At 46.9% G+C, this 16063-nt stretch overlaps 1 protein-coding gene across 2 annotated transcripts in view; it reads right to left on the minus strand.

The window, feature by feature from the left end:
- Nucleotides 1–16063, minus strand: part of ADGRD1 (adhesion G protein-coupled receptor D1) — a 110927-nt gene that overhangs the window by 12001 nt on the left and 82863 nt on the right. For both annotated transcript variants that reach the window (XM_041410225.1, XM_041410227.1), the window contains one exon: nucleotides 13098–13189. In XM_041410225.1, the coding sequence (XP_041266159.1) occupies nucleotides 13098–13189 (92 nt within the window). The remainder of the gene's footprint in view (nucleotides 1–13097; nucleotides 13190–16063) is intronic.

The following is a 16063-nucleotide window of genomic DNA, read 5'->3' on the forward strand; positions in this document are numbered from 1 at the left end:
TATTAAATATTCAGTAGAGCAGGGACTGAAACTCAAGTCTCACTTCAAATCCCCATCAAGCCAGACAAAATTAAGGCCATGACCAGAAATGGAGCCACCTTAGGAATTTTAATACTGAGAAGGCAATTCCAGGGGCTGCAGCACTGACTTCAGCACCCAACCAGGGATTTAGGAATCCCTGTCTTGCTAAGGCTTTCCACAGATCAAAGCCCTTGTCACCTCCATGGCTTCCAGATTCTAAAAACACAAAAGAAAAAAAAATACTTCCCAAAAATTAAGTACTGAACCAAAACATGTCCTTCTCCTTGTCTTTAATGCAAGTTATTAGAAACAAGTGTGAAGAACTAAAACATAATGCCATTGCAAGCTGAATTTTAGGAGTTTGTGACTTCCCCAGGGAAACAGAACTTGCAGGGAGATTTTACCATTCCTTTCCTACATTTCCTTCCTCCAGCATTTTTTGGTACTAATTCTCTCACTGCAGTGCTGTTGAGACAGCACTCTCTGCTTCTCAATCCCCAAGCCCAAGGTAAGAGCTAATTTTCCACTGAACTTTGCCATTAAGTCATCAAAGGAAATGAGAGTTATTCTCACGGCAGAAGAGTGCTCCACAGGCAGTGGAGGGGTGCTGATAAATGGGTGAGGATGAGGAGGGCTGGGACCTGCCCTGGGAGCCTCTGCCCTCCTCCCCAGGACACCAGGGGCTCCTCTGCCCTCAGTGAAATCCCATCCTGGAGGGGCCTGCCCCGGATGGCCTTGTGCATGTCTGCTTTTATCTGCACAGCTCTGGCTGCCTCTGGGCTCCCTTGCACGCTGTCTTCTCCTGGAGCACCACCTGCACTGCAGTGGGGCAGGACAGGCGTTCTCTGTGCCACAGCTCTGCCCGAGGAGCGTGCAGGACAAACCTCCCCGCCAGGGAGGCACTCGGGGTGTGCTGAGAGCAGCCACAGACAGCAGACACACTCCTGGAGGGTGAATCCATTTCACTTCTCCAAGCCAGGCAGGCAGGATGGGCAGGCTCTTTATCTCAGTCACGGATTACACTTTTTGGAAATCCAGAAAATGTGGCTGCTGAAAATGCATGAGACTCCAGAAATGGATGACAGAACAAATTTCCCAGGAGTGCTTGCTGATGACTATGGCCAGAAGCCAAAATAATTAAATTCTTAGAAAATCATGTGGAAAATGAAAGCAGTTTAAAAGGAAAAGAACTGGCCCTGATGCTTACAATAGTGAAGATTTATTCCTTTCTTGAGCACAAATGTTCACTTGCCTATTTCCCACAGTGTTTTGTTCTTCCCCAAAAGATTCTGGAGTTACTTTACAGAGCTAAGGCGGGGGGGGAAGAGACAAGAAAATATTACCCACTTCCATGACAGGTTTTCCTTAATAGTCTCACAAAAGCAAATTGACAAGAAAGTCTGGAGGGATTCATTTGGGTTTTTAAAAGAAAATAAATTGCAATTTTCTAATGGGTAAGGGCTTTTTTTGGTTTTTGGGTTTTCTTAACATACCATGCTATTATTAGGGGCCAGTTTTTCTCCAAAACTGAGACAAAAGAGCAACACTGTTCTCACAAGCAGACAACAAAAGCTAAGGAGGAGGATTGGGTTTCATAGATATCCAGTTTGCCATGAGCCAGCCCTGGGTTGAACAGGTCATGGTATCGTTCTGCCTCTAGGTCAAAGGTATCAAATAATTGACAAAAATGGTTGTAAAGTCAACAGGAGCAACAGGACAGTCCAGCCTTGGCTGCTCTGGGCACTCTGCATGTGTGGAACTGGCCTGGTCCCCCAGATTCCTGTCCTGGCACAGAGCTGGGCCATGGGTCCAGGACAGGACAGGACAGGGCACTGCTTGTGGCAACTCACTCCCAAAAACCTCCTGTCCTGGCACAGCTCACTCCCAAAACCTCCTGTCCTGGCACAGAGCTGGGCTATGAGCCCAGGACAGGACAGGGCACTGCTTGTGGCAGCTCATTCCCAAAAACCTCCTGCCCTGGCACAGTTCACTCCCAAAACCTCCTGTCCTGGCACAGAGCTGGGCTATGAGCCCAGGACAGGACAGGGCACTGCTTGTGGCAACTCACTCCCAAAAACCTCCTGCCCTGGCACAGTTCACTCCCAAAACCTCCTGCCCTGGCACAGAGCTGGGCTGCAGGCCCAGGACAGCACAGGGCACTGCTTGTGGCAGCTCATTCCCAAAAACCTCCTGCCCTGGCACAGCTCACTCCCAAACCTCCTGCCCTGTCTGCTCAAGGACAGAGAAGCGCAAATCCCCAGGGGTCAGAGGCTGCCTGTGGGTGAAGCAGGCTGGTGTGATCTGCTCTTCTTTAACATCTGCCCCTGGTTAGATGATAAAGAAGTCAGCTCCCGGACCTCCCCAGTGCTCCTCCCTTCTCCAAGCTCCCAGTGCAGCCCCTCTCCATGCCGTGGCACGTCCTGCAGCCTGTCCTGAGGCAAACTCCGTGTGAGGCACCACTGCACCAGCCCAGCCCCTGCTGCTGCTAACTGGGTACGTCCCTGCAACTCATCTTGAAACAACAGCCTGCAAATTAGTCTTACTGCTCCATTTACAGCCATCTCAATCTTCTTTACGGTTGTTGTATCATGTGGTGAAGCTCTCCGTGGCAGGAGAGTGAGATGGCACAGAGGGATTTCCAGATGATGCAGCCATGGAGAGGGCCCCACAGCATTCCCCTTCCCCAGGAAAAGGAATGCTGGGCTGGAAGCACTGCCATGAATCCTGGTGGGAAAGGGCACAGCTTGCTCAGGAAGGGCAGGCAGGGAGGAGGAGAGGGTGCAGCTCAGAGAGAGGGAAAGCAAAGGGCAGACCTTGCAAGAAGAGCTGGGCAGGGGGAAGCAAAGGAAGCGGCAGAGCCCGGCAGTGCACATCTCTCTGGCCTTGCCAGACCAGCAGGATCACGTGGATGGGACCTTTCTTCACTAAAAATGTCAAGACTTGTCCAAAGCACAGGATTACATAGAGCTAGCTTCATTTAATTAATTATAACTATAATGAAACACAGTTCACACACCTGTTTTTAAGACTTATAAAGCTGAAGTCAGTGGTGAAAACCCACCATGATTAATTTTGTTTTCCCTGCTCTGGGATGTCAAACCAGGCACACCATATGCTAAAAATATGAAGTAGCCCCTACCCTGTGCTCCATGTATGAGCTTTAAAGAAAAGTGTGGTTTTTTGGAAAGACTGGAGGCAAGCTTCAAAAATTATTGGTAATCTAGAAAACAAGGCTTGTCAAAAATGGCCCAGGCTCCAATTCCTCCTTTCTCAAACTGTCCTTGAAGAAACACCAACTTTTTAAAAGGAAAAAAAGCTTCTGAACTAGTTCCTCCCTGAAGAGACTCAAAACTCCATCACCAGAGGCTTTTACCAGTAAATGTGATCGTGTTCTACACGCATTTCAAAATTGTCAGAGACAATTACACAGCCATTTACCACTCCTCAGCTACAGTGGCAACAAGCTGCACAGCTGGGTGGTTCTGTAGCCCTGGAACACCCAGAGAAAGCAGCCTTCTCCAGGAATCCGTGGTGTGCCAAATATTTCTGCCGTTTAACTGGAAGTCAGTGGGACCCGTATTTTAATTGAGGATGACAAAGTAACAATCACGTCAAATCAAGAGGAAAATCTGTGTGGAATAGCATTCACCCCTGAGGAGCTGAATTCTGAAAATGATCTCCTGACCCCAGCAGTCTCAGTGACCCTTCATTATGCAACGATATCAACAGAACAATCTTCTCCCGTTTCCATGGCAACGGCGGCAGCCACCAGCAAAGGCTCAAGGTCAGGCACACAAAGTGAGAGGAGAAGAGATTCTCTGTGCAGTGGCTCGTATAAGCTTGCACTGCAGCAGTGGCAGATAAATCCTGCAGCCTTGCCTGGTCTCCTGTCTCAAGCGCACACCCAGAAGAGAGGGGCAGGCCTGCAGGGCCTTGCTCCTACTGGGTACCTCAAGAGAGCACCTCAGAGCCTAAAAGTGTTTTTGATACTAAGGGAGCATCTTCTCTTTAGTGTAATTACCTGTATTTTCCATTTATTTTATTTTCAGAGTGCTTTATTGGGAAAATACATAAGCCACACCTAGCTAGGAGCTGTGTCAGGCTGGGCAGTGATGCACAGGTTACCCAGAGCTCTGCACGAGGCACGTGCTTAAATAACATTTCTCTTCTGCAATGCCACAACTGTAATATTTGCTCTTATTATTCTGCATAAAGCTGACACAGAGTTCCAGGATTATAAATTGGAGCCAAGGGTGTAAATTAAGCAGTTCAAGCAAACTCTTGAGGTTATTGCTGTTCACAGGGAATTGTCCCATTTTGTGATGAACGAGCAGCGTTTAATTGTTGCTCTGGATCCTGGCACCAAGCTGTGACTCACAGCCCCGTCCTCCCACCAGCACTTTCATGGCTTAAAATCTGATATTAAAAGATGGAAAACTAAATCCAGCCAGGACATTTTAAAAACAAATTAATGTGAACTTCAAAGCTATAGATTTTTAAAAGCTGAAAGTTTCTGTTGCTCTAACTCTGGAAGTAAAGGAGACAAGCTGTCCTTCAGAGAACTCTGTCAGCAGGGAGGGGACAGTGGGGTGACAGCCCCACGTGCTGCTCTCAGATGTCTCAATACCATCTTGTTAACCACCCTTGACCTTGTGTGCCACGAAGGACCCCTCAGGAGTGACCCAGCCTTGGGCACGGGGCCAGCAGAGAGTTTTGTTCTCATCAAATGCTGTGTAAATCCTGGTTTGCCTTAAGGAGAGGAGACCTGAACCCACAGGCTCTGCAGAGGACAGATTACACCTGCAGCCACTGCCCCTGGAGTCTGGCAGGGACTGCTGGGCTGGAGGCAAGAAACTGATCCAGCCACAGGTCAATCAGTACAACACAAGCTCCTGGACATTCCCATCTAGACAAGGCGATAAACAGCTGGAGAGTGGCTTGGTATGGCCCCTTCTCTCACACCCTTCACCTCAGCACTGATTCTGCTGTGTTCACAGCAAGGTTTCATCACAGGGATTTAATAACCAGGTTTCAATAAACCTTATTCTATCCTGACATTCACCTGTGAAAGTAAACACGACTAAGCATCTCTAATAAAAATTGGTTTATCCTTATACTCAGAAAAACCAGCACCTCTTAACAATGAAGTTTCCCCTGTATATTTTGCACCCATCTGTTTAGTCTTGCTGCCCTTCCTAACACAGAAAGGAACAGGCACAAGTATCAGAGCTGCTTGCTCCTTTGGAGCCAGTATCAACAGCCCTGGAGCAGCAAATCCTGCTAAAGGAGCAGTGACAGACAGAAAACTTCCCACAAGGACAGCTCTGGCTCTGAAAGACACAAGCAAGCAAAACTCAAGCTGTGGAAGGGCTCACAATGCCACCTGGCCCAGCTCAGGCAGGGCTGGTTGTCACCCCTGGAGCAGAAGTAGCCCTGCCAGGCAGGGGTACCACCACTCGTGAGAGCTGCTCAAAGGCAGCTGCTCCCAGGCAATCAGACCCACTGCTTTGCAACTCCCCTCCCACTACAGGAAGCTCAAAGATATTTGATTTTTTTCATCAGTTTAAGCCTGTTTCTATTTGTCCCTGCTTGTCTCCTTTTTGCAGAGCAGCCTCCTCTCTGCAGCTATGCTTTACATCCCTTTAATCTTTTAATACTCCTCCCAAAGTGTGCCTGAGCAATCACAGCGTGGCCTGGAGCCTTTCTGCAGAGCTGTGACTCTCAGCATCTGCAGTGAAGAAAGCACTCCCATTACTGCCATTATGGTCTCTGAAAGATTAGCACTTCCTCATTAATACCCTCATTGGCAACATTCAAACCCATGTTATTTTTAGTCTAAAACCCTGAGTCTAATAAGGAGGCACCCAAACTGCATTTGTATTTGTCATATTCAATGAGCCAAAAATTTAATTAGGTTGAAGACATTGTCATTGGCAGTAGCACTTCAGCTCACTAGTTGTTACTGCTTAACACTTTCATTTTAATTATTTCCTTTGTTGCCAGTCAACTCTCCTCCTTCCAACAGTTTCTAGGAGGTGCCTCACTCATGCTGCTCGAAGCCACGTTCAATGAACACGATTCCTTACACACAGTGAGAAATTGTGAAGAAAAGGAGCTGCTGAAAGCAGATTTGGCCTGTCACACTGCTCTGTCTAACGGATGGCTCTCCTTCAGCACATGGAAAAAGCTCTTTTCTTTTTCATTAGAACACACCAAAGCAGGTGCTCCCTGTCTCTGAGGGCTGCAAACATCTGCCACCCAGAAAGGCACAGAAAGGTTTTTCTAGTGCTATGGATTTTGAACCCCTGTAGACTTTCAGAAGAGTTAACAGGTTGCAAATTGCTCCACACCTTCCTTGTGGAAGGAGATTTAAAAAAAAAATTTAAAAAAAAAAGAAAAAGAGAAAAAAATCTCAAATGGCATCCCAAAGAGGTGGGATTCAGTTATGGAGGAGATGATGGGATGGCTTTGGCAGGAGAGCTCTCGTGAGAGCTCAAGCAGTTCCATGACTGACAAGCACATCCTGTGGAAATGAACAGCTGGGAGTAACCCCTAGCACGAGGAGTCTGTGGACACCAAATGGCACCAGGAATGGAATCACAAGAACAACGTGCAGCAAACACACAGGAGCTCCCAGAACAACAGCTGATGATAAAGCACCGGAGTTATCAGCACTGACTGCCAGGATTTGTATCCCAGGCAGGAGGAGGCTGGGCTGAAGGGCTGGGGAGTGTTTATAAACAAAGTAAAACACCCAGGCAGAGCCTGGCACGGAATGGATCAGTGATTAAACGCATGAGCAATTTGCAGAGCAGCCTGGTGCTGCAGGGGTGTAATAGATGGCTTTGCAAAGTGCTTTGGAATGGCCAATTACCGTGGGCAGATGTCTGCAGCACCTGAGTGCAGCAGCACAGCCCTCCTGGACTGGCCCCTGCCACTGGGAAAGGCTGTCTGGACATTTCTCAAACAACAAAGTGAGGATCAGATCTGCATTAAAGCTACAGACTCCATTTCAGTTTCCTGCGCAGGGGTTTGTGATGTGTTAAAAATGCAGATGGAACTAGCCCAGCAGCTGACATGACTTACTGTGCTGAGCTTTCCTGAAGCCCTGTTCTGCTCCCATTCACCACAGCTATGCCATTATTTCCAATTTTCAATCATTAATTTAACTAAACAGAAAACATATTTTTCCAATGAAGGACTGTTTCACTGAGTTTGAGGGATGAAGAAAATAATAAAATGAAAGAAAGAATAGGGTAAAAAGCTAAGAAATATTTCTGATTTTGCTGTAATTGCTTTCTCCATGAATGATTATGATAGCAATCTCTTTTGGTTCACTGAGTAAAGCGTACAGTTTATAAAAAAGACAGAGATTTTTCCAACTCATTGGACCATTTCAGAGTAAGCAGTGAGAATGTATTTAATAAGAGTTGGACTTGGCAGTTTATTCAGGAGAAGTTAATGGAACTGTCTCTTCTGGCCAACAGCACGCAGAAGTGAGCTGGCTGGGAAATCACAGGGGGCTGGATAAATGTGCTGTGTGCTTCTAAACTAAAACCACTCCTCCTGCAATGGAGACAGGCTGGCCATTCCTGCCCCTGCTGCAGCTAACATCTGTCAGTGCCAGCCAGACCTGCTTTAACCCTGCACTCGAGGGAACTCAGGCAGTGAAATTATTACCTGTGCTAGATGTCCCCAGGGGGAGAGAAATGTGAACTTTTCTAACACTGTCACATTGGGGATCCCCTCTCACTGTAACAGAGAAAACACTTGCCATGCAAAGAGCAAAGAGCCTTTGAAAGGGTGGGGCAGTCAGCAAAAAAAACCTTGTTAAGGCCCTTGTACGTCAATGAATGTGCTGAATAAAGTCTTTAGATGCAGCAGAAATAAGTCAGAAAAAGAGTTCAAATGGTACATAACTCAGAAATGTAATCATGTGCCTTTTCAAGCACATGAGCAATTCCATTAAACTAATCTGCTTTAATTGCATTAAGCTTAGAGAGGCTACTTGTGTGCTTGAACTCAAACATATGATTAGTTATGTCCCTAAAAAAAGAATGGATAATTCAAACAAATGCTGTATGTATGCATTTGAATATTTCAAGGTATTAGATTCAGCATTCTATAAACTATAACAAATTAGCTTTTTGGCAGAAAAGCTGTTCCCTGGATGCAAAACATTCTCATTAAGCCACAACTGAATTATTGTTCAAAATTATTTTGCTGAGAATCAATAGCTAATCCTCTGATAAAAGGTCCAAGAATAATCAATGACAGCTAAAGGAAAAGTTCATATTCTATATGTGTTTGATATGCTTCAAAAACAATACAAAATTATGATCTTAAGTAAATTCAAATAATAAAAGGAGATGATAATAATTCTTTGCTCAGCCCTTTCCAGTAAATTGGTCTTGCAGAATTAAAGTTTCAGACACTAAAAAAGTAGCTATTTTCACACACATAGGAAAATTACTACAATGACCAAATACTATTCAGACTGTCACAGGAGTCTATCATGCTTTAATTAGTGTCTCTGACCATAAACTGTTTAATTGTATTCATTTTGCCTCAAATTACTGGGTATTTTGCAGTTTATGTATCATTAAAGCTTAGTCTTTTATGTTGCTTCTTAAGTTAATTTTAGGGGCACTATTTTTATTTACTTTAAACACAATGGGCGCACCAGTGGCACTGAAAGCAGAACAAGATGTTCAGCAGGAGGCTCTCTGGTGTCTCCTCTGTGACAAGCAGCATCAGAACCTGAAGAGATTGATAAGCCAGGAGCTTTGTGCTGGGGGAGATGCCAGTGGGGAAGATGAACAAGAAATTAATTTTGGGACACTAAAAGGAATTTTGTTGGCAACTTTCTTTTGTGCTTTGGCTTTTAAACCTGAAGTTTGCCAGCTGCTGCCTTCCAAGCAGGGCATGGCTCACCCTGGTGCATGTTCTGCAGTCACGTTTGAGTCAGCATTCGAGAGGACCTGCTGCCATATGGAAAATCAGGAACAGTTACTCGAAATAATTACATCAGTTTATTGCTGTTTGTTGCCAAGAGAAACAAGCCCTGTTGGTAATATCCACTTGCATTGCCAAGTAACTTAATTTTTCTGAAAGTAAACATGCTCCAGCACCAGCACTTCTCTAGCAATAAACACCCTTTCTAACTGACACTGTCACGACTCAAAATGTGTCTTTGCTCTCAGGATTTCTGAGGTGATCTCTGCTCAGGTGTGGCCTGAGTCCCCACACCCGGCTTGAGACACGCAGAGATGGTGTCTGAGCACAGCCTGGGCTTCCCTCTGCCTCAGGGGAGAAATCAGAGCTTTTAGGAAGGGAGATGAGCATTTAACAGAGGATATCGGCTGCAGCAGGAGCCAAGGGCAAGGACCAGGAGTCCTGTGATGTGGTGTCAGCTTGGCTGAGCTCAGGAGTTCAGGGGAGACAGAGCCAGGGCAGGTCCTCTCCCATCCTGCTGCCAGCAGCAGTGGAGTTCAGTCCTTGTCAGAGTGATTAAAGTTTTCCTGTGGCACCAGAGCCTGGCCAGAGGCGAGCCTGGGCAGGAGCCTGTTCTGTGAAACCTGCAGGGATTTCTGGGCTGCAGCAGCTGCTTGGTTTGAACTTGGAAACACCCACAAGTGTGAGGCCACTCAGCCAGGGGCTTGCAGATGGAAGTGAGTGCTGGCCTGAGCCACCAGGAGAGAGGTGGCACTGGCACCTCCTCGAGCTCCTGCCACAGCCACTTTGGTCAGTGCCTCCAGGCCCCTCAGCTCATTGTCACTGTAGGTGTCACCCTGCTGGGAAACTGTCCCACCTGCTGTCCCTGCTGTCCGACCTGCTGTCCCTGCTGTCCAACCTGCTGTCCTTGCTGTCCCTGATGTCCAACCTGCTGTCCTTGCTGTCCCTGATGTCCAACCTGCCGTCCCCTGCTGGCCTTGCTGTCCCAGCTGCTGTCCCTGCTGTCCCTGCTGTCCCAGCTGCTGTCCCAGCACTCACTGTCTGACCGTGCTGCCTGTGTCTGTGAAACCTGCAGGGATTTCTGGGATTTCTGGGATTTCTGGGCTGCAGCAGCTGCTTGGTTTGAACTTGGAAACACCCACAAGTGTGAGGCCACTCAGCCAGGGGCTTGCAGATGGAAGTGAGTGCTGGCCTGAGCCACCAGGAGAGAGGTGGCACTGGCACCTCCTCGAGCTCCTGCCACAGCCACTTTGGTCAGTGCCTCCAGGCCCCTCAGCTCATTGTCACTGTAGGTGTCACCCTGCTGGGAAACTGTCCCACCTGCTGTCCCTGCTGTCCGACCTGCTGTCCCTGCTGTCCAACCTGCTGTCCAACCTGCTGTCCTTGCTGTCCCTGATGTCCAACCTGCCGTCCCCTGCTGGCCTTGCTGTCCCAGCTGCTGTCCCTGCTGTCCCTGCTGTCCCAGCACTCACTGTCTGACCGTGCTGCCTGTGTACATCTCACTGCAGCTGGAAAAGCACTGCAGTCCCTCCTCTTTTCTGCCTCAGGTTCACTGGACTGGGCAGGTTCCCCTCCACAGCTCCTTGCCCTGCAGCTCCCATTTTCTGCCTTGGGCTGTCTGAAAGCACAAGCCCAGCTCCGAAGGAGCACTCCTCCTCACGTCCCCCGTGGCTGCTGCGAGCGGGTGCCCAAGCTGTCCTGCCTCACCAAATCACACCGTGCCAGCTTCACGCAGCTCTGGCTTTGTGAGAAGGCTTCAAGAACTGCTCCTGCACAGCCCAGCGATGTCCACGAGCTGCAGCACCCAGGGATGCCCGGCAGCCCCTTTATTTGGGGAGCACAGTGCACAGAGCATTCTGCAGCCTTCGGGGCTTCCTCCCTCAGCCAGCTCAACTTGTTGATCCAAAAACCCCTGCAGTCCTTCCCCACAGAAGCTATAAAGCTTTCTGCTTTTGTGGCCTCTGTGTTTGTCACTGATTTGTTTTGCTGTGCACATGCACCCTCCCGGGTTAACAGCCTGTAATCAGCTCCCAGGAGCTGTAATGCTGGGAGCCACGGGGATTTCACACCGTGAGAAACACTTCCTGCACCTGCCAGATCACAGCCCTGCTCTGCTTCCTTCTCTTATTTCTTGGAAAACACACACAAAGATTTCATACTGGCATAAACTCGGTGCTACAAAGGCTTTAGAATTATCTTTTTTTCCTATACACCAGTTGCTTTCTCCATGACATCCTCTGTACATAAAACTCTAATTCATCATGCCTCACTGCTATGTTAAATCAGGGTATAAACACTTCCCAAGATGTGATTTCAACATGTATTTATGCACTTCTCATTTCAAACTTCCTTTGAGGACCCACTTCTGTAATGATGTGTACAGAAGAACTATTCTCTGTGTTCTGTTTGCCTTTCTTATTTTGTTGACTTAATTTATCTCTGTGAGGAAAGCTGTTCCATCACAGCACATTTCCACTTAATGGCTCAAGTTTTCAGATGTATCAGCCCTCTGATAATACTTTTCTCCACTCTTCTCCCTGCACCTTTTGTTAGGTCAAATCCTGAAACTGTCATGTGAAAATGACTTGGCACAAAGAGCATCTCTCAGCCAGGGCACCTGCAGAAGTCTCATTTTCAGTACAGAGTTACCCCATTCCAAATCTACAGCTGATAATGTTTGGGCTAAGAACATATGCTCCTCATTAAAGGCATTACATCCTGTTCCTTGACCAATCATTCATAAATCAATTTACTTATGTGCACACACAGAGTTTAAAAAAAAAGTGTGTTAGTGTGCAGGGTGCAGTGTGTGTTGAATCCAGTCCTTGCAATACAGTAAAATATCCCAGCACATGGAGCAATCTCTGGAGCTCCTCTCGTACCTATGGAGATGTGTCTTTGTCTTCATATTTCTAACAGTGCATAAAAATTGCCATTGACAATATACAGTTATTTGCTTCCTAAGTTTCTGTATTTCCTTTGTGTTTCTGAAGGTCACAGGAACTCAGCCAAACCTGAAACAGTCACTTTAATTCCCAGGCTTCTCATTTCACTACAGTGTAATTATCTTATTGATTTTTCTGTAGACTTATTTACTGTTTTGCTTCTCCTGTTGGATACGTGTATAATAAGTAAACTAACTTCAATATTGGTATTAGTACCAGTATTTAAAACTTAATGACAATTTCAAAATTACATAAGTAATCCAAGCATAAAAATTATTTTTTATGATACCATTTCAGAACAGTGGCACCAAATCCTTATCATACAATAACCTGTGCCTCAGAAACATTAAACACAAACCATCATCACATTTTTCTTCTATCTAAGTTCCATATTCTTTTATTTATGTACAGTGTCACCTCTCTATTTGGACTAAAGCTTATTTAGGAGATACAAAATGGAATATTCAACATCTTAATTTAGCCCTTAATTTAGATATATTAAATTATCTTCTTAGCTACACACCTGTAATCTCTATATATATTTCAGAGATCAGAATTTGTCCTTGTACATTCAGAGGTAGCTCTGTGTGTGCCTTACATTTCCCCTCCAGACTTGCTAGTGCTATTTCAAAGATGACTCACTCTCAGAGGCCACCACCCCAAGAGGCTCAAGGCACTATGATATAAAGATCTGCTTGAATTTAGGCACACATTTAAATCCAGTGTAAGTCTGTGTGCTTTGTAATGTCAAGAGAGTCTTAAAGATAAGCATATGCCTAAATATTATACTGAACTGGGGCTAGAAACAAGGTCTGTCCTCAGAAGGAGCAGAAGAGTTGCAATAACCCAATACAGGTTAATGATGCTCTGTGAAATTCAGCTTTTGACTGTAGCAGGAAGAGGAAAGTCTCCATTAACAAAGGGAAAATAATGAATCAGCAAATGCTGGAGACTGCAACAGGCAGGGAGACACTTCAGCTCCCGCTGAAGCACAGGTTCCACCCGGTGCAGCATGCAGCTTTGATAAAATACAGATTAACTGGCTGCATTCAAGTGGAGAACACCTTTAACAGTATTTGCTTTTACTGGGGAATGCTGTCAGTGTTCTGGGAGCAGTCCCCGGTATAACATTGCTCGTGGGAGATTCCTGTTATCATTTCAATGAGAAAAACTTACTTGAAGGCATTAGCATCTCCATGGACCTTGTAGCTGTCTGCACTGATTCTGGAGATGACTCTTGTGACAGCAATGAGGATGCCGATGTTGACCTGGAGGAGGAACAAGCCTTGGTCAGGAGACAAGCTGAGACTGGCTCTGAGGAGCAGGCAGCCCTGGGGGCACTGTGCAGGCACAGCAGGAAACAGAAACTGGCTGGGCTCTCTCCATTTGCCAAGAGAGGCTGCCAAGGCTGGTGTGGTTTGTCCTGTGTCGATGATTCCCACCCCCACAGCTTTTCCCCTTCCTTCAGCAGCTCCCTTGCCTGTTCAGGAAAAGGCTGGATGGGTGCAGTGCCCCACAGCCAAGGAGCTCAGGATCCCCACACACAAATCAATACCCTGACTGGAAATCAATACCCTGATTGGTACCCTGACTGGAAATCAATACCCTGACTGGAAATCAATACCCTGATTGCAAATCAATACCCTGATCAATACCCTGGCTGTAAATCCATACCCTGATTGATATCCTGACTGTAAATCAATACCCTGACTCTATATCAATATCTTCATCACTACCCTGGCTGTAAATCCATACCTTGATCCATACCCTGATTGTAAATCAATACCCTGATCGATACCTTGGCTGTAAATCACTACCTTGATTGATACCCTGGCTGTAAATCAATACCCTGGCTGTAAATCCATACCCTGATTGTAAATCCATCCCCTGATCCATACCCTGATTGTAAATCCCTGCCCTGATCAATACCCAGCTGTCAATCCCTGCCCTGATCAATACCCAGCTGCCAGTCCCTGCCCTGATCAATACCTGGCTGGCTGTCAATCGCTCCCCTGATCAATACCCGGCTGGCTGCCAGTCCCTGCCCTGATCAATACCCGGCTGGCTGCCAGTCCCTGCCCTGATCAATACCCGGCTGGCTGTCAATCGCTGCCCTGATCAATACCCAGCTGTCAATGCTCCCCTGATCAATACCCAGCTGCCAATCACTGCCCCGATCAATACCCGGCTGGCTGCCAATGCTCCCCTGATCAATACCCGGCTGCCAATCGCTGCCCCGATCAATACCCTGATTGCCAATCGCTGCCCCGATCAATACCCAGCTGCCAATCGCTGCCCTGATCAATACCCGGCTGGCTGTCAATGCTCCCCTGATCAATACCTGGCTGCCAATCGCTCCCCTGATCAATACCCTGATTGCCAATCACTCCCCGATCAATACCTGGCTGTCAATCGCTCCCCTGATCAATACCCTGATTGCCAATCGCTCCCCTCTCCCGGGCGTCCCACAGGAGCGGGGAACACGCGAGGTCTGAGCCCCGCTCTTCAAAGGCTCCTCTCGCTTTGCTGTCAGCTCCAGCACAAACAGCGATTAAATGAAAAGAATTCCCAACAGAAAAGGAGGAAACCTTGAAAAGACTAACACTGAAAATGTCCAACAAAGGAAAGCTGGTGCTGGAGTCACAGGTGAGGAAGAAGGAAATCTTTGTCTCTTAAGGAAATGTGGCAAAGACTGTCTTGCTGTGCAGACCTTGGGTTTAAAAAAAAGAAAAAAGGTAGACAATGTGAAGGTGAAAGATGTATTCCCCTTCCTGTCCAAAGCTGCACATCAGCTACAAAGCATCAAGAACAAGGGTGGAACAAAACTACCCTGAACTACAGAACAGAAAGAAAGAGGAGACTTCAAAACCAGTGCTGTTCCTCAGTTAAAACTCAATAATCATCCTCTATTCTAATTCTGACGATGAGAGGGTGAATTAAAGATGTTTAAATTTTATTATAACGATTTCCTTGGGTCTTCCCAAATCTTCTGACCCCTTTTTTAATTTTAGGTTTCTAAGGGCAGATCATCACCTGCTGTAGCATCAGAGCATCTGTAATAGTTCATTTTCTTGAGTTTATCCAAAGGCTGTCCCGTGGAACTGCCAGCTCCTCAAGTGTACCTGTTGTTCAATCACCTTTACAGAGATAAGAGATGAAATTCAATGGCCTTGGGATCATTTTCCCTATTGCTACCAAATCGTATTTTGCAAATACCCTCTGTAAATCCTTTGAGGTGGTAATGAGCATATTTGAGAAAACCATTTCTGTGCTGTGCTCAGAGCCTTGCAAACCCTCACTGGAACTGCACCACAGGAAAATATCAATTTACGGGGCAGCAACAGGGGCCTTGCCACTGCAGCCCAGCGTGTGCTCACTCCCTGCCTGCAGCCCAGCTCTGCTCAGGCACACAGATGCCTCCACAGAATTCCCTGAATTCTGCACAGCTATGGAAGCACACAAGGCAGCAGATGGCTGACAACAAACAAAGCCTTCTGCCAGAAGTTTTCATGTCTTCTGTCAGAAATTCAGGTGCTTTGTCAAGCTGGGTTTTTCTCCCCTCGGCTGAAGACACGTCCCAGGGCCGCTTGGGCTGAGCTTAGTTTGGTTTGTAAAGTAATTGCAAGGGCTTTTTGTGAAGCTGCTTTAGGAGCATGATAGAGAGGCTTGTGCGTTGTGGTTTGGGGTGTGGGGAGAGTGATCTCAAGCCTTAAGATGTAGGTAGAAGCCAAAAGACCTACATATAGAAGGAACTATTTCCTCCATACCCCTTGACTCAAAGCCCAAGGAAAGAGCATATGTGGTATGGGAATCTGTGTAGGGCTGGGAGGTTCTGAATTACTGCCTAGAAAAGTGTGTGAGTGGTTGTCCCCCGTCACAGTCCCTCCACATCATCCTGCTCCAGGCTCCGTGGTGTCTGCAGTGCCTGTGAGGCTGGGCAGGATAAAAGGGGACTGAGCCTGCCTGCTCTCTGGGGAGTGGGAGCTGAAAGGAGCAATCCCCCCCTTTTCCTCGCAGCACAATCCTTTTCCTTGGCAGAGACACTGTGGATCCAACTAGTCAAAAACTGCTTTTTGAGAAGTATTTTCAGACTTAAATGCTAGTTTATGCAGCTGGTGGCTAATCTGTTATTTAAAGAACAC

Source organism: Onychostruthus taczanowskii, unplaced genomic scaffold (assembly GCF_017590055.1).
Source record: "Onychostruthus taczanowskii isolate IOZ18803 unplaced genomic scaffold, ASM1759005v1 scaffold32, whole genome shotgun sequence".
Lineage (NCBI taxonomy): Eukaryota > Metazoa > Chordata > Aves > Passeriformes > Passeridae > Onychostruthus > Onychostruthus taczanowskii.